The 26,378-nt window shown below is 44.1% G+C and overlaps 1 protein-coding gene across 8 annotated transcripts in view; it reads right to left on the bottom strand.

Moving 5' to 3' along the window:
- The window catches only part of SPECC1 (sperm antigen with calponin homology and coiled-coil domains 1), a 168,479-nt gene that overhangs the window by 26,150 nt on the left and 115,951 nt on the right, over positions 1-26,378 (bottom strand). For 7 of the 8 annotated variants that reach the window (XM_038375246.1, XM_043499480.1, XM_043499481.1 and 4 more), the window contains 4 exons: positions 25,758-25,858; positions 20,820-20,901; positions 15,715-15,868; positions 14,345-14,447 (listed from right to left, as the gene is read on the bottom strand). In XM_038375246.1, the coding sequence (XP_038231174.1) occupies positions 14,345-14,447; positions 15,715-15,868; positions 20,820-20,901; positions 25,758-25,858 (440 nt within the window). Of the gene's footprint in view, positions 1-14,344; positions 14,448-15,714; positions 15,869-20,819; positions 20,902-25,757; positions 25,859-26,378 lie in introns of those variants that run through there. The other variant, XM_038375253.2, reaches the window with a different exon arrangement.

The raw sequence follows: 26,378 nt of genomic DNA, 5'->3' as shown, positions 1-26,378 counted from the left end.
AATATCAGGGTTGGAAGGGACCCCAGAAGGTCATCTAGTCCAACCCCCTGCTCAAAGCAGGACCAAGTCCCAGTTAAATCATCCCAGCCAGGGCTTTGTCAAGCCTGACCTTAAAAACCTCTAAGGAAGGAGATTCTACCACCTCCCTAGGTAACGCATTCCAGTGTTTCACCACCCTCTTAGTGAAAAAGTTTTTCCTAATATCCAATCTAAACCTCCCCCATTGCAACTTGAGACCATTACTCCTCGTTCTGTCATCTGCTACCATTGAGAACAGTCTAGAGCCATCCTCTTTGAAACCCCCTTTCAGGTAGTTGAAAGCAGCTATCAAATCCCCCCTCATTCTTCTCTTCTGCAGACTAAACAATCCCAGCTCCCTCAGCCTCTCCTCATAAGTCATGTGCTCTAGACCCCTAATCATTTTCGTTGCCCTTCGTTGTACTCTTTCCAATTTATCCACATCCTTCCTGTAGTGTGGGGCCCAAAACTGGACACAGTACTCCAGATGAGGCCTCACCAGTGTCGAATAGAGGGGAACGATCACGTCCCTCGATCTGCTCGCTATGCCCCTACTTATACATCCCAAAATGCCATTGGCCTTCTTGGCAACAAGGGCACACTGCTGACTCATATCCAGCTTCTCGTCCACTGTCACCCCTAGGTCCTTTTCCGCAGAACTGCTGCCGAGCCATTCGGTCCCTAGTCTGTAGCGGTGCATTGGATTCTTCCATCCTAAGTGCAGGACCCTGCACTTATCCTTATTGAACCTCATTAGATTTCTTTTGGCCCAATCCTCCAATTTGTCTAGGTCCTTCTGTATCCTATCCCTCCCCTCCAGCGTATCTACCACTCCTCCCAGTGTAGTATCATCCGCAAATTTGCTGAGAGTGCAATCCACACCATCCTCCAGATCATTTATGAAGATATTGAACAAAACGGGCCCCAGGACCGACCCCTGGGGCACTCCACTTGACACCGGCTGCCAACTAGACATGGAGCCATTGATCACTACCCGTTGAGCCCGACAATCTAGCCAGCTTTCTACCCACCTTATAGTGCATTCATCCAGCCCATACTTCCTTAACTTGCTGACAAGAATGCTGTGGGAGACCGTGTCAAAAGCTTTGCTAAAGTCAAGAAACAATACATCCACTGCTTTCCCTTCATCCACAGAACCAGTAATCTCATCATAAAAGGCGATTAGATTAGTCAGGCATGACCTTCCCTTGGTGAATCCATGCTGACTGTTCCTGATCACTTTCCTCTCCTCTAAGTGCTTCAGGATTGATTCTTTGAGGACCTGCTCCATGATTTTTCCAGGGACTGAGGTGAGGCTGACCGGCCTGTAGTTCCCAGGATCCTCCTTCTTCCCTTTTTTAAAGATGGGCACTACATTAGCCTTTTTCCAGTCATCCGGGACTTCCCCCGTTCGCCACGAGTTTTCAAAGATAATGGCCAAGGGCTCTGCAATCACAGCCGCCAATTCCTTCAGCACTCTCGGATGCAATTCGTCCGGCCCCATGGACTTGTGCACGTCCAGCTTTTCTAAATAGTCCCTAACCACCTCTATCTCTACAGAGGGCTGGCCATCTCTTCCCCATTTTGTGTTGCCCAGCACAGCAGTCTGGGAGCTGACCTTGTTAGTGAAAACAGAAGCAAAAAAAGCATTGAGGGCTTTAATTCAGGAGAAAAAGTGGGATGAAAGGGAATGTGACCAGGAAATCGGGGGGGGGGGTATGGAAATATCAAATAATGTCAACTCTGTACTTGTATCAAAGGGTCTCTCTAAGCACTTTTGAAACATCACCGAATCACACAGTCCCCACTCTCCACAAGTTGGGTCAATATTAGCTGTGAAACTGAGGCCTGGATACATTAAGCAACAAGGCCACTGAGACACTCAGTAGCATAGCTGGGAGTAGACCCCCCCCAGACCTCCTAATTCTCAGCCCTGCTTTACTCTCAGGATGAGCCCTCCTTGCCACACTCATCGCTGACATGCTGCAGAAGGGTCCCTTAAACCTCTGCATAGGGAGGAAAAGGCTGTGTGGAGCCACCCCACACATGTGAAACTTTTGCTGCTGGAGTCAGAGAAGCAGAAAAAGAACCTGAGATTTCATTCACTCCTCAGGCAGCAATGTCACAAAGCAGTGTCTCCAAACAGACTTTCTTTCAGAATAGCAGCCGTGTTAGTCTGTATTCGCAAAAAGAAAAGGAGTACTTGTGGCACCTTAGAGACTAACAAATTTGAAAATTTGTTAGTCTCTAAGGTGCCACAAGTACTCCTTTTCTTTTTGCAAACAGACTTTATACCTGTATGATGATTTAGGTTAAAAACATCATGCCCTAAGCGAAATAGTTATCACAGCACCTCGTGGGGATAGCTTATAGCTTATCCCCCTTCTCATATGGGAATAGCTGTACTGGTATAAAGCACCTCTATAAGGAGGAGTGTACAGCTTTAACTATACTGGGATGGTCAAAGTGGTATAACTTTGTAGATAAGCCCTTAAAACAGCAGCTTTTTAAAATCAGCAGGCTGGGAAGAGACAATTGGGCCAGCACACCCTAGTCTCAGGTTGCCACATCCAGGTTATGGCAGGAGAAAGCAGCTCTCACTTCTTCCCAGCCTAGGGACTTAGCTTGAGCCCTTCGTATAGGAAATGGATTCACATTTGAGATTTAAATGTCCTTGGTTTTGGTTTCGCGATTTCCTTCAGCCAGTTCACGTTAGCTAGAAGTTGTTTTGCTGGTGAGCTTTAGCACACAGAATCATAGTGCTCTGGGAATCTAGACCTTTCCAAAGTGCTTGTAAACAATCTGCAATAACAGATGGGATTTACCTCCTCTTATCTCTGTAAAGGGAACATTTCCAAAGGTGGCCTGTAAACTTGCACATCCACTTCTTTGCGTTACTGCCAGACTACAGAATGCCTCTGCTTAACTAGCTCTAATGATTAATTATATATTTAGTCAGGGGATTTGGTAACGCTTCTCTGATAGAGAGAGGTCAACACAATTCAGAGGTTTATCAAAAGGACTTCATGCCCCTTATTGACATAAAAAGATAAAAGTAAAAAAGAAAAGAATCAATACATCATTCAAAAACAGTCTGAGCACATCTGGGAAGTCAGAATGCAATAGGCTCTGTGGTTCTGTCTTCATCCAGGACAGAACACAGCTTTGCAGGGATTCCCCTGGCCACCAAAGACAGTTCTCAAGACTGTACAACTAAGGTTTGTTACATTAGTGCTGGAGAAAGGTGTTGGATTGGTTGCTCAGGTGAACAAAGTCCTATATTAGGCACAAAACGGGAACAGGATGCTCAGTGTGCCTCAGCCCTGATTTGGAGGGTTGATTCAATCTCTTCTTGGCCTCTTTAATGAGGCTGCCAACCTGGGTGCTAGCTAACATCATTCATGATGGTGGGGTTTTGACGCAGGCAGCTGTTCACTAGAATATGGTCAGAGACGAGACATGGACAAAGTAATACGTGCAAAGCACTTAGTTGGACTGGAGAAAGGTTTAGATCATTGTCTGACTAAAAAGAAAAGCAGCCGTTATACTTCTCATGATAAAGCTTTACAAAGGGATGACAGCCCTCCTGCTTCAGGACACAAACCACAAACTTCCTGGAGCTAGGAAGAAACTTCCATCATAATGGGCATGTTAGTATAGAACTGACAATTATGGTGTGAGGAGAGAGGAGGTTGGACCTTTCTGTACAGAATATGGAACTGGCTGGCCACTGTCAGAATCCTGGACTAGATGGACCATATATATATGATCCTATCTTACAATTCCTTGGTTCTAATAGGCCACTAACTCATTTCATATACTATAGGCCAGCACTTTTGATCACTACTGCCTAGGACGGATTTGAATCGGGAACCAAAGGGTAAAAGGCTTCATATACCACTGAATCAATCAGTCCTCTTATTGCAATACTTCCTTGACAAACGGCATTACTGGCAGAGGTACAGGCTCTATTTATCTCCCCAAGCTTTTGCATCCTTATTGCACATACGTTGCATCTTATGATCCTGAATCGCTGGCTTCTTGCATGTTCTGAAACATGGGCTTTGAGGATGCTGGTGGGCAGAGCACTGAACAGATGCACTTAATGCTTTGGAAAGTAAACTGAAATGTAATCTACTTCAAATTTCTGTCTCTCACTCTAAGATGGAGTAGCCCTGGGAAGACTGTAGGGTTTATTTAGACAATTTGCTGAGATATTGTGCATGGAAGGCACTATTATAAATAAGCATTGTACAGTAGATTGTCATTGAATGACTCACTGTTGTAGACCTCTTCACACCAGTACTTACTGGAACTGATGGTGAGTTCAACCCAAACAGAAAGAAAGACATTTCCATCCAGAATAAGGGCTGGTATCATATTTCTAGAAGAAACATGTTTTTGAAGGGTGAAGGGTTCATCTCCAGCATGCTTCAGGCAAATATCATTCTGGGTGTATTAACAGGAGACAGGAGGTCATTGTTCTGCTCTGTTCAGCTCTGATGAGGCCTCAGCTGGAATACTGTATTCAGTATTGGCACCACACTAAGCAAGATGTGGATGGATTGGAGAGAATCCAGAGGAAAGCAAAAAATTATAAAAAGGTTCAGAAAACATGATTGTTGAGAAAGATTTAAAAACTGGGTATGTTTAGTCTTCAGAAAAAAGTGGGGGGGACTTGATAACAGTCTTCAAATATGTTAAGGAGTGTTATAGAGAAGATGGTGATCAATTGTTCCCCATATTCACAGAGGGTAGGACAAATAATAATTGGCTTACAGGAGATTTATTTTAGATATTAGGATAAACTTTCTAACTGTAAGGATAGTTAAGCACTGGAATAGGTTACCAATACAGGTTGTAGAATCCCCGTCATTGGAAGCTTTTAAGAACAGGTTAGACAAATATTTTTCAGGATGGTCTAGGCTTACCTGGTCCTACCTCAGGGGGATAGACTAGATTGCCTCTTGCAGTCCCTTCTAGCCCTACATTTCTATCACTCGATGTTCCATATACCCCAAACCCCTTCCCAAGTCACATCTCTAAGATTATTTCCGTCTCAAGCAAAGGCAGCCTAAAGAGACAATCTCCAGAACTTTGAGACAAAATTGCTAAGAACTAGAGTGAGCAGCTGGCTTTTCATGCTTGGCTAATTTAGAATAAACAAGTGGAAGACAATACAACTCTCTGAGACTGTTGTCCCATAAACAGCTCCTACAAACTCCGAACTGTACTTTCTGAAACATGCATAATGTTTCTGGGATTCTTATTACCTACTTCATGATCAAACGACTCTGTAAACCAAGGGAAGGGAAGCCAACCATTCTGGTATAGCTTTGCTCAGAACTGTAAGAACATTTTATAAGGAAAGAGATCCAAGCCTTGTCCAGCCATACTGAAGAGCACAATTTAACATACTTTGTAGTTTCTGTGTGTTGCTGAGAGCCTTCAAGATAGTATTGAGTCTGACAGGAGAAGCGCTGCTCATTCTGAAGCCAATAAATGAATACCTGGGACCCCTATGTAGTCCCTCAAACTGGTGGTGCCACTACTGCTGGGAATGACTTGGCTTCCGGTAAAAGTGCCCTCTGCCACTAACCATGACCACATGGATTGAGATTTCCATGGTCAGGGAGCAGACTTAATGCAACAGCCTGGAGGTGCAGAAAGGGAACTTATATCAGACCAAGATTTTAAAATGTTCAGAGTTTATAGCTCTAATTGCTATCTCACCTGTGCCTGTTGCAGGATGCCCTGGTTCCCAACCAGTGGCCCTCCATACAGGAAGGAATCTCAAGAGATTTGCAAAGATAAGGCCATAATAAAGATATTGGCTCTTCAAGAAGAGTTCTTATGGAACCCATTACAAATTTGTTGGAAAGAGTCCATGAGCTACTGTCCTATTACTCTGGGGATAATGGGTTCAGCTTCATAAAACTCTCTTCATGCTGATTCCCCTCCCTCCACAAAAAATAAACTGCTTAGTGGCTGGAAACAAGAATGGGAAAACCAAGCAGTTCTTTTAAGCAATCGGTATTCACTAACTTGTTACCATTTCCATTGTTATTAAACAGAGTGTTTATCCTACCTGACTGGTGAAACTAACATACCCATACTAGTGAGGATGTGTGTGGCAGAAGCAATACAGTGATAGCATCATTTTTAATGACCAGGGTAAGTGCCTCTTGATATCCTATGTTCTCATAATACAACTCTGGCTGGTAATAGGTTTAATCTGGAGAGATTTGGCCCCCTGACAGATGGTCTCCACAGAGAGTAAACAGAACTGGAGCACTTAAATAACATCACAGCCACTAATGATATGATTATGGAGCGTGATAATGCAACAAAAAGGACTCTCAGCAGCTGCGGGGAGTTAAGACTCAGGGGAACAGAACCTATTTACTCCATAACTAGAAGGGGGCACCCAAGTTTCAACTTCCTGATGTTGCTATGATACATAATTTTTTTTAAACAGATGAAAAAGACCAGAACAACAGAAAAAACTGTTTTGACAGAAATAGTTTCCTCTGAGCCATCATTTACAGTCTAGAGGATTTGTGGTAATTGGATTTTAGAGCCACATAAGCAGTTATCAGATCTGGTCATCTTGTCACCTCACATTATAGATCATGTCAACAAGCTAGGAGAGTTGGAGGGACATTCGAGGTGTGTGCACACATGCACAGTGAGAGGTCACATGAGAATGCATGGGTTCATGTAAGAGACATGACAACATTTTTGAAAGGGTGTGTGTTCCTGAAACTGACATTAATTTAAAAAAATATATTTCAGCTGCAGAAGGAAGCCTTGACAAAAGCCCCTGACCCTATCCCATCCACTCCCTATTTTCAGCACACAAGCTTTAGTTCAACATAATTCTGTTTTGTTGTTGAAATTAAACACACACACACACACACACACACACACACACACACACGCACACACAAAAACCCAGCAACAGAGGAATAACTGTTTGAAACTGTTGCCCTAAATGCCAAACAACACCCAGGACAAGGGACTCAGAAAGAGATTCCTCTATAGAATGACCTAGGCAGGGCAAAGACTTGTTATGCCATATCAGTCAGGTCAAGGCAGGATTGCTGCCTATTGGGCATTTATTCAGTTTCATCCAGCCTAGTGTTAAGTGTCCCTAGCAAGGACACATCCACTTCACATGAGAGATTATTCCACAGCATAATAGATCTCATTGTCAGGTATTTTTTTCTGGTTATTAAACCTAATTTCCCCCTTTATTTCATTTTATCGCTCCTAATTACATGCCTCTAAATTTTTCTTCTTTAGTTTTTACCACCTTTAACTATCAGACCACTGCTTAGATACCAAAGTGATATCTACTTTAGAAATACCATAGACAGATCAGAGACAGATAGCTAAGCAATAAGCACAAAAAACCGAAGCTATAAACTCTTGCAGTCCTTCCTTATAAATCATACCTTCCACTCCATTAATCGTTTTTGTTACTCTTCTCTCAGCTTCCTCCAGGGTCTCTCTCCCCATGTGTATTGACTTTTCCTCTTGTGGACGATGCTAGAGATCAAAGTAAGGGGAATGTTTCTCACTGATCAACATGGGGGAGAGGGGCAGGAGTAGGGTGTACATTTCTACTAATAGTAGAAGGGGTGTTACTCCCTCCGGATTAAAACATTCTAAAAAGACAAGGTTTTATTCACATATCCCTAGGACTCATCCCCAGTCACTCTCCTAGCCAATCGATCCAGCTTTCACTAGGGGATCTGGGGCATGGGTGGTAGCTGCTACTGGTCTACACCATGAATATCAGCTCAAATTGTTTGAGCAAATCTAATCTCCCTGTAATTTAAACAGGAAGGAGTTCCCTCCCCCAAGCCAAGTAACTCAAATCAGGAATTGTCCAACAGACGCAGAGTTTAAGAGGCAGCATGCTCAGCTATTGAAAATGGAGTGGGGCAGTGAGATGGGAGATCTCTTATTCTGTAGTTCCAATTAGGAGTCAACTGACTGATAGGGTTTGAGTTGGGCTGCATTCAGTCCTTCTTGATGGAGGCTAGGGCCTGGAATCCTGGGCCTCATAGCAGGAGTAACCCGGTGGGACGTCACCATGACCAAGTACATTGGGGTTTGCTCATGTTTATCTGTGACTGGTGATGTGAACTGAGGCACAGGCACCATGTGAAGGGAAGACACAAAGTGGCCATTCATATTAACATGGTTTGGCACAAAAGCCTTCTTCATGGTGTCATTCCCCGCTGAGGGCAGCAGCTGAGTCAGGAGGAGGATAGCATTCTCCAACTCATTCCAGTTCTTCATACTTGGGAATCATAAAAAGACTCCATATGGAGCTTAATATCAGCAAGGCCATGTGAGGCCAGGACTCATGGGGAAGCAAAGTTGGGCTGCATTCAGTCCTTCTTGATGGAGGTTAGGGCCCGGAATCCTGGGCCTCATGGCAGGGGAAACACGGTGGGAAAGTTCACGAAGTCTCAGAGAATGCACTGTACAGGGAAATTGGGAGTGAGACTGATGAAGACAGCCAAAAGAAACCGTCACTAAGTAGGGCAGTGGGGGGAAGGAGAGCACAAAGTGAGGAGAGGAGCAAAATCCACACAATAAACCAATTTGCTCCTCTCCCATCTGTTCATTCCCCTTTAAGACCTTGCTCTGAAAACTTACCGTGTAGGTGATAAACCCCACTGGCAGCTCCCCAGTCAGAGCCCCTCCTGGTTCTCTTGGAGCATATACAGGCAGCATGACTGCCCTTTCTAAAAACTACCTCAGGCAAATCACTTTGCTTCAGCAAAGACAGTAACAGGAGGAGGGTCATGGAGACAACAAGAGCTTCACCAGAGCACAGGCCAAAAAGGTCATACAGCTCCCTTTGAAACTTTGTGCAGCCAGGTCAGCAGCAGGATCACTCCAGTGGCTGTAAATAAACCCAAGGCTTTCACTGTCCTCTGAACCATGAACATTTTTCCTCTAGAGACTAATTCCAAAAGGAACAACAACATATAGACCCAGACTGACCTGCATGCCTCATGTGTGGCCTGCTATCCAATAACATATTTTAACCCCACTTCTTGGGTTCAGGGTAAAAAAAAAACAGGACTTTTCCTTTTGTTTTCTTGTAGCATGGGAGTTCTTCGCTCTCTTGGTACTGGGCTGGTACCTGTAGAGTCTGAGTTGATCCATACACTGGCAAAGGCATGTTAGTGCCTCTAAAAGCACCAGCATTAGTCCGATGTAGGAGTAACAGGATGACATTAAGGAAAAGAAAATTTTGGCTGACAATCTGGGAAAGCTTCTGGCAGCGAGCTCCAGTTTGGGAAGTGTCACAAACAGTGCTGAATGATACCCAAAAGAGTTTCGGCAGCTATTGCCGTGTTTTGGACTCTTCAGGAGCCTCCTTGGGGAAGCTGTGACATCATGTCTACACCAATTGTGTAGTATGGAAGTGAAACGTGGGCACTGAGGAAAGCTGAAGGGCACCAGAATGACATTTTTGATTCTCGTAGTCTTCATCAGCTGCTCCATAATAAGTGGCAAGACAATGTCAGGAATTGAGCAATCACCTCCATCAGCGCTGGTTCAGTTTCAGCAACTTTCTTGGTATGGACATACCATTAGAATGGAAGACCAACAAATGACTGTCTATCACATGGGCATCAAAAGCTTTGGTGGCATGACAACATTGTTAGTGATTAACATAGACTGAATATACAACCGGACCCCTACCTTAAGCACTTTGCTAGAGATCAATCAAGTGATGCTTGATTTGCAATGATGAAGATGATGATGGGGTAAATGAGTTCCAACAAATTGGGAAGAGTCTCTCAAGAGAAATTGTGGAAGCCCATCACATGGGACATTTAAAGATTGGACAACACTATAGGGAACAATCCTGCATTGGCTGAGAGGGATGGGCTTGTTGACCTAACAGGTCTTTTCCAAACCCAACTTCTACTTCTTATAGCATTTGCTAAGGACTGGATGGAAAAGTCAAACTTTGAGACCTAGAGATTTTCAGAAGGCCAGAGCGCAATGGAGTACAGCTATATTTACAGTCCTGCACAGAACATACAGCTATATGAGAAGGCAGCATGGCATATTGGATTGAGGCAAGGACTAGAAACTTGGAAGACCTGAATTCTAATCCTGGCTCTACCACTCTGGACACACATCCTTAGGCCAGTCACTCAGTCCTTCTGCTTCAGTTTGGCCCTATGCAAAATGAGAGCAGTAATAACTTATCTATTTCACAAGGAGGATGGGCGAACAATTAACATAAGTAGCTGATGGGAAGATGAATCAGTTAATGTAAGTAGCCTGGTGAATGAGCCAGCACTACCAGACAACAATAAAACGGTCTCCAAATCTTTTTTTTCACAGGGAAAAGCTACTGTCTTTCTTCTTCTAAGGTGCTGGCTCCGGCAGCTAAAGTTTCATAAAGGAGCTAGTTGTGGCGAGAAAAAAAATTATTTAAAAATATGTGTTTTGTTGTTTATGAAAGTTTTGCTCCAGGGCATGGATCATTTGGCAATAAATCCTTTTGTCTTCTATCCTAAGTAACAAACAATATTATTCTTACGAAAGAAAAATCTCACACACACAGTGTACCGACAACAATTCATCTTGTTCTAAATGCCTACTACAGCCCAAAAGTTCAGCTAGAAGCACAGCCAAAGCCCTGGCTTGTCTCTGCCAAACACAAATCACAGCTACCCAAGTGCTCTTGCTTGGGATGAAGCTTTGTCATCATGCCCCACTTCTGAAACATTAAGAGCAATGATACAATAGCAATAGGTCAGAACCAGCTGCTGAACTTTAATGCCTTCACTGCATAATTCTCAAATATTGGAACCAAATGCTGGTAATGACACAGAAAGCATGGAGGTAAACATGGCATTCTCTGCTCAGCCAGTCAATTCCTTGGGCTTGCTCTCACTTGGACAGAAGTGACAAGTCTATCCTCATTTTCTTTCAGTACAAGCATTAGCTTGGGTTTCACACACAACTCCAAGTGTCACATAAGAGGAGATGTGTTGCAACATATGATGAAGTTCCCTAGTTTGTGGAAGGTAACATCCCACTTAAACCCGGGTATTTCATGCTAGAATTTCTTTCTGTAATGGCAGAGACAAAGAATGTGATAAGGAATTAGAATGTGCCACAATTTATAAAGTGATTACAAAATGGCAGTGGGTAGAATAGTTTAGCGTACATCTACACTGCACGCTCCTTACGGTGGCATGTAGAGTACCTAAGCTGCATGCCCCCCAAACACAGTTATAAATAGTTGTGTAGATGGTGAGGCACTGTTTAGGCAAGAAGGGTAAAGACTGACTTGAATCCTGTGGGTACGTACCCTACACGGGTCTCTAAATACCCAAGCAGTGCCTCCCTTGTCTACATAACTGTTTTTAGCAGTGCAGCATTCTGCTGCCTCTCCACTGCCGGAGGCTTTCCCTGCCACGGTAAAAGGCTCTGGCAGTGAGGGAGGCAGCGGAGAAAGGCTCCAGAAGCTCCCCCTGCTGCCAGAGCCTTTCCCTGATGCGTCCCCTAACCAGAGCTTTTTGCTGATGTGTGTAGCTACACACTGCAGAGTGGATGCAGCTTGCTTTTCACTGTGGCATGTAGTTACACATACCCTATACATCACTGCCAGTAGTATGCAGTGTAGACGTAACCACAAGTTCATAGATTTCAAGGCCAGAAGGGACCACTGTGATAATCTAGTCTGATCTCCTGTACAACACAGGCCAGAAAACTTCCCCAAAATAACTCCTAGAGCAGACCTTTAGGAAAAAAACCAGCTGATCTTGATTTAAAAATGGCCAGTGATGGAGAAATTGTTGCAATGGTTAGTTGCCTTCAGTATTAAAAACTGATGTCTTGTTTCCAGTCTGAATTTGGCTAGCTTCAGCTTCTCCGCATTGGATCATGTTATACCTTTGCTGCTAGACTGAAGCCCATTATCAAATATTTGTTCCTCATGTAGGTACTTATTGACTGTGATCAAATTGCTTCTTAATCTTCTCTTTGTTAAGGTAAGCAGATTTAGTTCCTTGAATCTATCACTATAAGGCACATTTTCCAATGCTTTATAATCATTCTTATGGCTCTTCTCTGAACACCCTCCAATTTTTCAATATCTTTCTTGAATTGTGGACACCAGAACTGGACACAGTATTCCAGGAGTTATTGTATCAGTGCCAAATACAGAGGTAAAATAACCTCTCTACTCCTACTTGAGATTCCCTTGTTTATGCATCCCAGGATTGCATTAGCCCTTTTGGCCACAGTGTCAAATGGGGAGCTCATGTTCACCTGATTATCCACCACAACCCCCACATCTTTTTCAGAGTCACTGCTTCCCAGGATAGAGCACTCCAACCTATAAAGTATGGCCTACATTCTTTGTTCCTAGATGTATATATTTACGTTTAGCTGTATTAAAATGCATATTGCTTGCCTGTGCCCAGCTTACCAAGCAATCCAAATCAGTCTCTATCAGTGACTTGTCCTCTTTGTTATTTACCACTCCCTCAATTTTTGTGTCATCTGCAAACTTTATCAGTGATGATTTTATGTTTTCTTCCAGGTCACTGATAAAATGATAAATAGCATAGGGCCAAGAACTAATCCCTGAGGGACCCCACTAGAAGCACACCCACTTGCTGATGATTCTCTGTTTACAATTACATTTTGAGACCTATCAGTTAACCAGATTTTAATCTATTTAATGTGTGCCATGTTAATTTTATTTCATTCTAGTTTTTTTTAATCAAAATGTCGTGCAATATCAAGTCAACCACCTTACTAAAGTCCAAGTAAATCATATCAACACTATTACCTTTATCAACCAATTTTATAATATCATCAAAAACAGATATCAAGTTAGTTTGACACGAACTATTTTCTATAAACCCATGTTGATTGGCATTAATTATATTATCCTCCTTTAATTCTTTATCCTCCTTTAATTCTTAATCAAGTCCTATATCAGCTTCTTTATTATCTTGCCTGGAATCGATGTCAGATAGACAAGCCTAAATTACCCAGGTCATCTCATTTACCTTTTTAAATAGTCCTAAGCTACATGGTATTTAGGGTAATTTAAAACATCTTACATTTCTATAGCATCTTTCATCCCAAAGTGCTTCATAGGCGACACACATAGACAATGACCTGCAGCCACCCAATCAATGAAGGGCGGCAGCCAATCTGAGCATAGCACACTGCACAGAATAGGAAGAGGGGAAATTCTGAGTAGGACAGGAGGGCAAATCCCTACTTCTGTATCACAACATTGCCATGGTATCCAGCCAGATCAGACAGACCTTCAGCTTGTAAGGTCTCATCAGAAAGAGCCTCGCATAACCAGTACAAACAGCATTTGCAAGATAATTCATGGACATGGTACATTTCAACAATAAGGTGATGGCTCTAGACCAGTGTGAATATACCCGGGAAATTGCATGGACAGAACCTTGGCCATCCAATCGAACCTTTCTGTTCACACGGTCTTTATATAACACGTTCTAGAAACTCAGAGTTGGCAGCTACCTGGACAATCGCTGCAGAAGCTGTGTTTCATTCAAAATAAGCTCTCCGCTGCTGTACAGTTAGCACTACACTGCACTTTACACAACACCCAAGGGAAAGACAACAGTCCTTTGGGATTCATTCCATTATCAGCCTTTTATCCAGCTCCCTCAAAAACACGTAAGTATCAGGATCAAAGCTTTCAAGTTCATTCTCATTCTCTACATTTGTTTGAGCCAATAACAGGACTGTTGGGCATAAAGCCAATTATAATATGACATAGCAACATGCCCTCCAGTGGCTACTGAGCTTTTGCTGACCAGTCAAGAGGAAAATTACTGGGGCCATCAGGGAGACAGCAGGACTCTCTTGATCAAGGCCACCCCGGGCAATGTCTTTTTGGTTTCACAGAACCGTCATAAGAAGTGGCATCTTCTGAGAGCTCAGAGAGGAAATCCAAGGAAAAGACATTAAGATGGCATTTGAGACATATGCCCTCAACTTAAAGCTGCAGCTCACATATCCTCTATTGCTGACCTTCAGTGACATTTGGATGAAGCAAATACTTCAGCATATGAGGGGAAGTAAACCAAGTCACTTAACCCAAAGGTAACTTTGGGGACTTGAGGGTTAGAGAGAGCTTTAGATAAGAAGGTGGATGGAAAACACCCAGTGAGAGGAGACAACAGTGAAAAACCTGCAGATTGCAATACACACATTTCCTTGAAATGATAGCTGCTCACAGCACAAGCCAATGAAAAATTAAATGCATGTGTCTTCTTACCGGGTAACCTTCAGTCTTCTTCTGACACCACTTCAGCAGTGCATTCCTCTTGGAGCCACCATACTCTCGGGCCAGGGCTGCTAATGGGTCCTTTCTCTCCACACTAATTGAGGGAGGGGAAGGAAGTAAATTTGTTTTAACCCGCTCCTCTCTTTCACTTTAGACATTACATGCACATGATAAACCAGGGTAGCACAATACATTCTCAGTGGGAGAATGCAAACAACTTGTATGGAATATCTTTTCAGGCAGTTGTAATATGTGTTTAGCTCTGAAACACAAATTAGTTTGGGATCACTGGATACAAACGGAAACAAAGCCTATGATAAAAACGTATTTGGGAAGCACTCAGTAGAATATATCTAAAGGAATGCATATCTTTGATCTACTTTTTCTACAGCTGCAATCATCATCCTTCACTCCCTTTTCACCTCCCTCTTCAGACATCAAAAGGCAAATTTTCAATGAACCTCTATCAATGCACCTCTAAAACTGGGGCTTTAGTGTAAACCATGGATAGAAGTTACCTAATTATTCTGGAGCAGCAAACTCATTCCCAGCTAGGCTGACCAGACAGCAAATGTGAAAAATTGGGACAGGGGGTGGGGGGTAATAGGAGCCTATATAAGAAAAAGACCCAAAAATTGGGACTGTCCCTATAAAATCAGGTTTCAGAGGAGCAGCCGTGTTAGTCTGTATTCGCAAAAAGAAAAGGAGTACTTGTGGCACCTTAGAGACTAACAAATTTATTTGAGCATAAACTTTCATGAGCGACAGCTCACTTCATCGGATGCATTCAGTGGACAAAAATCAAGACATCTGGTCACCCTATTCCCCACTGCAGAATAAAGTCTTAACTAAAATGGGAAAATCTGCATGCATTTTTCTGCGCTGGTGCTAGCTACTGTGGAAACCGTACTGCCGACAAGACAAAGGCACAGAGCAGGGTCAAAACACCTGCACTTGTCTGCCCTAAAAGCTTCCACTATTAATAGCACTTGCAGAAAAATTTATACATTTTTCCAGTGCAGATGTACAATATGGGCCAGAATTAATACTTTGGTTTCCTCTCATATCTCAAACTCTCTTGGTTAGATTTTATTTATAGCTACAACCAAAGCTGCACCACAACAATAGTGCCTGACCACTGAATGGTGCTTGTACCAATACTGGTATACAACGGTGAGTGCCACTGGGGACTCCTGTTCCTTAACAATGAACATCACTGCTAGTCCTCAGTTTGTCATCCCTACCCACTTCCTGTATGGGAGCTCCACAGAGACTGGGAACCACTGAATTAAACAGCCATCAGTTTGCCAACTAAAATGGTGGCTCAGGCCAGTGGACTGCATTTTTCACTGAGTTGGTACCTGAGTTTGCTAGGGGGTCTCAGGCTGCTTGGGCTGGAGGTCAGCATCCTGCTGCTGAAGGCCATTGAGGGGGGTTTGCTCAGAGACTCCAGGGAAGGGCTCTTGCGGAGGTAATGGTCTGGTTTCAGGTCCTCACTCCTCCCTTTTAGAAGGTCTGTGGGAACAGAAAAAGCCATCAGTCTCTGGGCCTGAAGAATCTGATTAATCACTGCCCTACCAAGCAGCACACAACAATATGTAGCTTGTTGCTTTGATTCTAAACAAACATACTCCGTTGTTCATTAAACGGAAATGGGGTTAGGAAACCTTGAACAGACTAGAGGTGACTGTAACGAGCAAGGACTTTGATGATTTCAACAGTACAGGCTGCTTGGCTTCCTGTGATTGATAGTCGCGCTGGGGAGCGGGGGCCTCAGGTGAATGAAGGGAAATACCAAAATCTACCATCTTAAAGGTTCAAAAGTTGATCCCAAGACATGCTCACTAAACGACTGAAGGGATCAGCTCGCTGTCAGACTCTTTTTGTTAACCTGCCATTAACAGGACTGGAAATGAGACAAGCCTTTCACCTCTCGGCTGCTGGTTCAAATCCAGCCCAGGGTGGCAGCAATATCCACTAGTAACTATCCAATGGCTGGCATCCTGCCTGAAATGAATTTCGCAAATTTGAGCCCGTTTACTTGCAGACAAGTGTCCATATCACAAAGGCTAACATCACATCACAGCAGAGAGCACTAATGCAACTCCATGGTGACAATCTCTGCAGAGAGGCAAAAGCTTAAATGGGGCACAGAGACTAACTCCTCTCTCTCTAGACATCAAGTATGAGGCACGTTGTACTGGGGAGCAGTACAGGGAAAGCTTACACAATGGCTGCTGTACTGTACCTCTTCTGTGTACAAAGTGAGACTAACTTACCAGCACTAAATTCACAGAGAGCTTAAATCTAGCTTTAGAGATGGATGACCTGGGTTCAGCATAACTGCTTCCCGTCTCTTGTCCCTTCTCCCCATATTTATTAATAAATTAACAACTATACAGTGTCCACTCATTCTCCCCTCAACTTCAGCACTAACTGAAACCAATTCCCCAGGCCCACTGGGTGCCCCAAGAGGCAGAAACAAGCCCCCATTTGTTGTGCTGCATTGTACTTCTGGAATTTTCACCTCCTGAGGATGGAACTTCCAGAAACAGAACCACAGCCAGTCAGGCATTCCAATGCTCCCAAGTCATTGGTCAAAGGACAGCTTGCAAGGGGGGGAGGAGGGGTTTCAGGTGCTGGGTCAGTAGGGGGCAGCCTATCAGTTGGGGCTGTAGAGATTCAGAGGGAAAAACTTTACATTTTCTCATTGAAAATGGGAAATAATGATGTACGTCATTAATCCTTGCACTGCGGAGGTCTTGAAACTCCTATTACTCTATCAAAGCTCATTAGCAAAGCTAGACAAACAGCATGGAGTCCAGAGCCTAATCTTTTGTTGTTACAGTAAACAGTTCCCCTGATAAATATCTGCCAGGACAGGAGTGAAGTGCATGTTACTGGCGGATTTACTCAGTGCTGCCACTTGCATTCTCCCACTTTGCAACCAAAGTGTTTATCTCCTCAATTAAGGTAATGGGTCTTTTACACAGAAGAAAGCTATAAACCTCTCCAGTAAGGAACTGTGTACATGGGGCAATTGACTGGTATAGCTTTAGCGTAACAGCAAAGCAACTTTATTCCGGGATAGAGCATTCACACAGGGAGTCAGTTGGTCATAGCTATGGCAGAATAGCTTCTTCCACGATAGTTATGCTAGTTGATCAGTTTGTGTGGACAAGCCTTGTGCCTTGCTGGGAGAAGATCAACAGAAATAGGAGACACAGGGAAGGAGTGTTTGAAGTACAGTATCAAGAACACCAAGCTTTTGAAGAAGGGGCCAACATTCATTCCAGCCACCTGCATTACCACATGTCCATTTCCTCCACTACTACTCTCTCTGCTTTCTCTCTACTATGTCCCACTCTGTATGGTTGGGGAGTCATTCAAGTGATTGAGTATTGCCCAGTCTCACCCTGAGAATTACCAACTCTTTTGTGATCTTTCAGTCTCATCTTAAAATGTTCCTTTCCCTTTTGGGTTCTACTTGACTCATTCTCAAGTGCTCTGTGATACAGTGGCTAGAGAATGCCGAGTTGCATCGGCAGAGTGGCCAGGATCTGAGAACTAACAGGCAATACAAACACTGATGTTTAAATGGGGTCACAGGAAAGAAAGGCACACTGACAGTTAAAGCTGAGGCTTACCCTGTTGTGCCTAGGCATGGCAAAACCTCAGCTCAGCTCAAACCTTTTCCTGGTACAACAAGCTATACAAGTGTTGCCAAAGCGTATAAAAGACGGGCCCCTTGGGTGTACATCAGTGGTGGCTATAGTACAGTGTGCATCATCAGCTCAGCTCATAGCAACCCCAGGCACGACAGGACCACTCACTGACAGTGCAACCTTGGCAAGAGTTCACACTAGAGTTGCTAAGAGACCCCTCTCATCCATACTGAGCTGAGTGTTTTTAGAAGCAGCATTTCAGCATGCACTAGCTCTGCTTGAAATCCTCTGACCCATACTGAGCAAGCTCCCAGCCGATTCCTCCTCTCATAACACTGCAGCCTGGAGGTGCTACCTTTGTTGTGTTTGAAGGCAACACATTACTCAAAGCTGCTGTTGCGTCTTTGGTCAGGTTTCCATCATGAATTCCATGTGTTCTTTCCTTCTGCCCATCCAGCTCCTGCTGTATTCTCATGACAGCTCAGCTCTCATTTGATGCCACTGGCTTGGAGATGGCTCAGAGAGTAAATCATCTGTCCTGCAGGGTGCCAGCAGTCACCTTCCCCCAGGGCTTTCTGGCTTTGAGGAGGGAAGCAATGGCTTTTGGGTGCTTTGGGTGTGGTCAGCTGTCAACTGCCCTACTCTTAAGAAATTTCAGCTCAAATGGACATTTTAAAGGATCAACAACCAGTTTATAAAATACAGTGGCTAGCTATGGAAGGGGAATGCATTTACTTTCAAGGACTGGTGTTTAGTTTTAGTATAACTGGTTGAGGTGAAAGTGAACTTCTGTAATGATGAGCAGCAGGTAAACCCCCAGGCAAGACATTTTCTAGAAACTGAAACACAGTCAATGTAACTTTAAGGAAAAATCTGTTCCTTCCATTGATATCGTATCTTCTTCCCTCTAGTCCTCTGCATGGCAGGAGAAACCAGCAGGAGGAACAGAGCTCTGAAGTTAACTTGTGCTGCCATATTCCTTGTAACCGGGCTTGTTGTTCAGCTACAGTATTTGTACATCTTTGAATTGAGAATGTGGAATCTTAACTGGGTATTTGAAGAGTCTGAAAATGAAGACAGGGCTCTAGTTTCTCTCTGTGGGTAGGTCTACACAGCAGCTAGATACCGTGGCTGGCCTGTGGCAGCCGACTCAGGCTTGTGGGTCTCAGGCTGTGAAGCTGTTTCATTGCTGGGCAGCTAAAGTTCCCTCTAAACTGTGCAGCCGTGCAACCACACAGCAGCCTATTAAGAACCACACAGGCGCTCAGGGTTGCGGCGGGGAGAGATTCCTCTCCCCGAGCCCCAAACCAGCCCCAGCACGGCCCTGCTCTAGTCCCTGGCCCAGACCTGGACCAGATGTGGCAGTGAGAGAGGTACCCCTCCCCTGACTCCAAACCAGCCCTGGACCTGCTGCAATCCAGGGAGAGGCACTCCTCCCCCAGCCCTGGCCTGGACCTGCTGTGGCCGGGGTAGAGACATCTATCCCGCAGCCCCAGCCCCGGAGCTGCTGTGGGGAGAGTGAGCTGGGGAGAGTTCTCTCTCCCCGCTGCAGCCTGCACCCCAAACCCCTCATCCCCAGCCCCACCCCAGAGCCTGCACCCTCAGCCCTCAACCCTCACCCCACCCACCCCCAGCACACCCCAGCCCTCTGCCTCAGCCCTGAGCCCCCTCCCACACTCTGAAGCCCTCGGCCCCATCCCCGCCACACAAATTTTGTTGTGTGCACCAATATGGAGGTGATATATAGAGATGATGTATGACACATCACCTCCATATTGGTGCACATAACAAAATTAATTCTGCACCTTGATGGGAAAAATTAGATGGAACACGGCTGTGCAGACTTCTAGGCTCAGGCTAGAGCCAGGGCTGTCGGACCCTTGCTCAACTCCAAGTCCACACAGCAATGAAACAGCCCTGCAGCCCGAGCCCCATAAGTCCAAGTCGGCTGACACAGGCCAGCCGCAGGTATCTAGTTGCTGTGTAGACACACTTCTAGAGCTAACTGAGTACTATTGCAGAAAATCAGCTTACCAGTGAAAGGGCAGAAATCAGGTTTCCACTCCTCAAAGAACATTTCAGTATCACAGCGATGTTGGACTAGATGGTCATAATGGTCCCTTCTATCCTTAAAATCTATTAATCTATGGCTATTGCTACAGATCCTGCTGCAACACCTCCAGTCAGGAGTAGACAATCAAGACAAGGGGCTCTAGTGAAGGAATCAAAAGTAAATACTGGTGGAAAAGATTATTAAGTGACAGGAGAACAAAAACAAGAGCACAAAACAACAATTGCATCTCCTGAGAACCGTGGAAATTGATTCTGTTTAGAGCCCAGATGTGATTGCTCTTTAAATAGCTGCATCTGGATCTGAAACCATTTGATGTGTTTCATCTGAAACCTATTTTTAACAATCAAATCAACCAACCTCCAAAGGGCATGCTCTGGATTTCTCCCAAATCTGTACATGCTTCACAAAGTGCAATTATCTCCAGTTTCACTGGCTGGATTATGAAGGTGCCAGAGATGTTTTGGGGTGAAGAGGGCAAGTTTGTGTTGGCATGACATACCACTTTCCCCCATAGGCTATAATCCACATGGGAGTGAAACAGCCAAGTGAACTTGATAAGATCTCTCAAATGTTCAGACATTTTGAAGATCTTGTCTATTTCATTTTGTTGCACATATGAAGTGGAAGAATGGCCCAGCAGCGTGGGGAAGGACAGAGAAGAGCTGTGCTGATGGAGGGGAGGCAAAAAGGAGCCTCTTATATTCTTTGTGCATTTACTGAGATTTACCTGCAAGGGGAAGGTCTGGAAGATCTGTGTGTTTGTCGACTCCTTTGCTGAGCAGCTTTGCGTTACTATAAGCAGTATGCCTCTGTGAAACAAGCAAGCATAGACAAATTCATCAGGAAATATCACTGTTAGATAAATGGCCAATCAGGGACAGGAAGAGTCCTCACTCACTCACTGTTGAAACAGAGTAGGAGAATGAGAGGTATTCTGTTCTATTCAGCATTTTATACCATGCTCCTCACTGTAGTACCTGAGCACCTTCCAGTAGTGGATTGAGCAACGTGACTAACATCTGTCATGAGTTCTTTGTTCTCTCATCCTCTCCTACGGAGGAGAAATGTGCTGTGAAGTGTCTTGTTTTGGCAGGGTGTGTCTTATTTTTTATTTAATATAAATATACCTGTTGCCATATGTTTATGTTAGAGAAGGCAAGGTCAAAGAAACGTGCCTTGCACTTGGAGTACAAAGTGGTAAGGTCTGGGATGGACCTTGGTTCCTGTGGGAGTTCATTCCACAATCTCAGACTGCCCTGGGAGAAAGTTCTGTCTCCTGGACGATGAGCTGTCTGGAGGATACCTACTTCTACCTGAACTTGGTGGGTGGTCCTTCAATCATCTGGCCATTAAAAATTAAAGTAAAGTAGAGGATCCAGGGAAATTATTTTTCAGTTAGTGATATATTTGGCTCCCAAACATTTGCAGTCTCTGTGGGTGTGGCTACAAAGCACTTTGGAGCCCACACCCAAGCGAGCCAGGGTCAACAGATTCAGGCTAGCAGGGCTCGCCGTAGCGCTTTAAAAATAGCTGCAGAGACAGTGGTTTGAAGTTGCAGCTCAGGCTCTGAAGCCTAGGGAGAGGGAGGGGTGCTTCAGAGCCTGAGCTGCAACTTCAAACCACTGTCTCTGCAGCTATTTTTAGAGCGCTACTGCGAGCCCTGCTAGCCTGAATCGGTCGACCCTGGCTGGGAGGCTTGCTCTCACAGGCTTCAAAATGTTGTGTCGACAGACCCTTCTTTTCGAAGATTTTTCTTTTGGTAATCAAGTGTCAGAGATAATTTGGTGCTGCAGACCCAAAGTGACAGCATCTGCTGCTCGCAGCCCCTCCTCCTTCACCTCCAACTTGATGAACCAGACAGAAAAGGGCTCCTTTTTCACTTGGAGGCCTGCTGCCAGCTTTCAGCACTGCCCACTTAGCTTGGCATTGATAGAAGCTGCCAGAACACCTGTTTAATTCCACTCTTAATTTCCTTTCCTGACTCTGCAAAGGAAACATTCTCATGCTCACTAAGTACTTTTTCAGGCTTCAGCCAGGCTTCCAATCACAGCTCCAACGACCAATGCTGACAGCCCTCCAGACAAGCCTCCTCCTGCCCTCTTTGCTAGGAAATGGGCCAGGGATTTAGACCCCAATTCCAGAAAGTGCCAAGAACATTCAAATTCCATTTTAGTCACTGGGAATTGAGGGTGCTCAGCATCTTTCAGCAATGGACCTTTAGAACTGCCTGTTTTCAGGGTTGGTTTCTAGGGGCACTTAGGCATTTACCATCCTGCATCTTAGCTGTCCTTCTCTCACTTTGTTGCTGTCCTTATTCACAGTAAGACGAAAACTTTAACAGACTTTAGAATCTGAAGGAATGGTCAAATCCTGAAATCCTTACTCAGTCTTTTAACAGACGCTGCAGGTGCTCAGCACCTCTCAGCTCTGGCATGGACAGGTTAGTTCTGACCTTTTCTCACAGATCAAAGACACTGTCACTCTCTGAAAACTTCACTCTTCTCATGGAAGTAGCCAAGATATGTATTGAGATTCAGGGAATTGAAGGGTTGTTGCAGTTCAGAGTCCAGTGAAACTGAGAAACAAAAGACATCTAAAAGACAGCTCAATAAAAGGACTCTAATTCACCATATGACCCAACTATAGTATCTATCTGGTACACATCTGTCCAGTATGTGTAAATAAGTCAGATCCCTCAGTGGAATCATTGGGAGTTCTCACAGCTTCTTCATGATGAGTTTAGATTCACACATCCTTGCTGCTCTCTCTTCTTAGCCCACACAAATACAGGCTCAATAACATCTGTAATTATGCAAAGGTTATCAAACCTCATGCTTCCTGGTGCCAGAAAATCAGTACAGGGGTCAGGAAGGAATTCCCATTTTTCTTCCACATGCACAACATTATATAATTGGCCAGGCACATAATGGGGAGTGGGTTTCACCTTTCTCCGAAGCATCAGGCATAGGTCTCCTGCTAGAGGTTGGATATTGAAAGAGATGGACCTATTTGATATGGCAGAACTTACATTCCTGAGTTTCTAGATACATGAATCTCAAGCTAAGACCAACAGAAAGAGAGAGACAGAGACCAATAGATAGACAGAGAGAGGGAGGGGGAGAGGGATTACTTGTATAATTTAGACCCCTTTTTTTTTATTGGGTCATGATTCCCAGTAAACATATCCCTGCTGGGTCAACCTGGAAGACCATCTCAGTTTCTTTCTGTTTTTTTACATAATCACCAGCAGGGCCGGATGACATAAAATAAACTCCAATTTCCTGAGAAATGGCTGCAGGCAGAAAGGAGGGAAGAGGATCTTTGTCACCAGAGAAACCGTCTTTTATATCAGTTAGTCAAAGCACTCCAGGATGTGAGACATAGGCCTTGATTTCTTTGTGGCTGTGTTTGCAGGAGACCTGCCACTATTCAAGCCTGGTGCCTGAGCTAATTTAACCTTGCATAGTCTGTGTAGACAACAAACACCAAATACCACGGTCATGGTCCTTTAGGGTATGGAAAATAACCTACTCTGGATAGGAAGGCAAGAGAGTAGTGTGACGTTATTGACATAAACTGTGACCATATAGATCATTGCTGCAACCACTGTTATGTATTTGCAGCAAATATTGTACAAAGGTTGTTGTGTGAGGTGTCTATAAAGAGGTTATGATTTCCTGGTTATGATGATGCTATCTGTATGTGTGCATCATTTTTGTAGTTAAAGTCATGAATATTGGCTATGTACTGGTATCTCAATGTGTTTTGATTCTAAGTAGCCTCAGTGAAGCATTTGGTCAACTTCTTGCCCAGTCAAGAACCACTTAATTGACAATGAACTTTGGGAGACCCTAATCCACATCTGAGCTTTCCTGAGAATTTTCAAACTAACATGTAAACAATAGCATCAGCCTGTAAAAAACTGAGTCATGCATGGACATGTGACTTGCCCATGTGACTCTAAACTCCATCTTGCTGTGGATTTTCCACAGTCAGAACAAAAGGGTATCCTTCCACAGGGAGAGAATATAAAAGGCCATGGTAACTCTTCCATTTTGTCTTCAATCCTGCTTCTGACCTCTGGATGAACCTTGCTACAAACTGAAGCTCTGAACAAAGGATTGAATGACCCATACCAGCTGTGGATGTACTCCAGAGACTTGATTTGAACCTGCAATTTATTCCATCACTGCTACAAGCCTGAACCAAGAACTTTGCCATTACTGTATATAATTGATTCCATTTAACTAATTTTTGCTCTTATATATATATTTTTTTTTCTTTCCTTTTATGAGTAAACCTTTATATTTTAGATTCTAAAGGATTGGCAACAGTGTGATTTGTGGGTAAGATCTGATTTATAGAATGACCTGGGTCTGGGGCTTGGTCCTTTGGGATTGGAAGAACCTTTTTTTCTTTTACTGGGGTATTGGTTTTCATAATCATTTGTCCCCAAAACGAATGGTACTGGTGGTGATACTGGGAAACTGGAGTGTCTAAGGGAATTGCTTGTATGACTTATGGTTAGCCAGTGGGGTAAAACCAAAGTCCTTTCTGGCTGGCTGGTTTTGTTTGCCTTAGAAGTGGAGAAACCCCAGCCTTGGGCTGAAACTGCCCTGCTCTAAGCAATTTGTCCTGAATTGATATTCTCAGAAGTGTCCCGCCAGAGGCAGCATCATTACAAGTAGGTACACAATACCAGGCCTTATCCAATTCTCAAGGGCACATTCCATCTCTTCTTGGGCTAGGCAAAGCTGATGGACTTCAATTGGTTGGTAAAGGTGGGGCTAATTGGCTTGAGGTGGATAATTATTTTATACTTGTTCTGCAGTCACACCTCAGTAAAGAGCCAGTTCTTAAAGCCATCTCTACAAGCACCCACTAGAGGTCTCTAAATGCTTTACATGCTCCCAGGAGAGCTTTCAGGAATATTTCTGTGCCTAGAACAATGACTGGCCAAAGAGTTCCAAAAAGGCAAATGATGCGAGTGCACAGATAGCATATAGTGAAAGAGGCTAGTGATAATATGGTGGGCATGCTACCACCAAAATCAGTGAAATGCCACTGTGTCTGCTTTCCCATCATTCCCAGAGGCAGTATTTCTGGTAATGTTACATCACAGAACTGAAAGTTACCAACAGAATGTTAATTGGCTGATGCAGTGACATCAGAAGCACCACATTCCAGAACAGTTGCATTCTGGGAGAAAATCAAAACATAGCAACCAACATCAGCCCTCAATAGCCTCAGGCTGATTTGGTATTTTGGGGCATACTTCCTCAGGAACATTTACCATCTCTCTTCTCACTACCCTTCCCTAACACACATGCTATATACCTGGTTGAGTTTGAGGTTCATCTTAACTCACTTTAAATGATCAAAACCTACTTTCCTGGTCAATGCTGATTAAAGTTCTGAAGTGGATTCCAAAGAGTTCACACCCACCCACTGGGACGTTCAGCCAGGAGGGTAAAACGGGAGCTCACTTTGATCCCTGTACCCTGTTAGAACTCTAGCGTTTGATCTTCCACAGAAAATAAGCACATGCATTTCCCCTTTCCCTGGCTACAGCCACATGCATGAGATGTGCTGAAGCTATGTCATGGTGTAGCAAACCCTGCAACCACCCAGCCCAATCCTGAATAGAGGGAAGATCTTCTGGTACCTGCATGGGGGAGACAGCGGCTGCTGGGGCTGTCCTCACCGGAATTCCACTCAGAGGGCTCCTTGGGACCTTGTGAACTGTGATACTCTGCCCAGTGCTCCCTGCAAGGAGGGAAGGAAACATTTATATTTTAGACCAGTCTGAAAGAAGAGGTCATGATGTTCTTTTCCCCATCCTCTCCCACCACTCATATCTGAACAAGGACCTGATGGCATTCAATCCATTTCTATGTACTTTAGCATCAGTTGAAGAAAACCTTAGAAAAGAGATGACTCGGGGAGGGGAGTATGATAGATGTCTACAAAATCATGATTGGTGTGGGGAGAATGAATAGGGAATTGTTATTTCTCTCTTCACATAACACAAGAACCAAGTCACCCAATTAAATTAATAGGCAGCTGGTTTAAAACGAACATAAAGTACTACTTCACACAATGCACAGTCAACCAGGGGATGTTGTGACGGCCAAAAGTGTAACTGGGTTAAAAAAAGAATTAGATAAGTTCATGGAGGATGGTCAAGGACGCTACCGCATGTGCCGGGTGTCCTTAAAACTCCAACTGCCGGAAACTGGGACTGGACAACAGGGTATGAATCACTCAAAATTATCCTGTTCTGTTC

The sequence above is a fragment of the Dermochelys coriacea genome, chromosome 17 (assembly GCF_009764565.3).
Source record: "Dermochelys coriacea isolate rDerCor1 chromosome 17, rDerCor1.pri.v4, whole genome shotgun sequence".
NCBI lineage: Eukaryota > Metazoa > Chordata > Testudines > Dermochelyidae > Dermochelys > Dermochelys coriacea.
The sequence above is the reverse complement of the archived record's forward strand: the minus strand, read 5'-3'. Positions and strand labels throughout refer to the sequence as shown.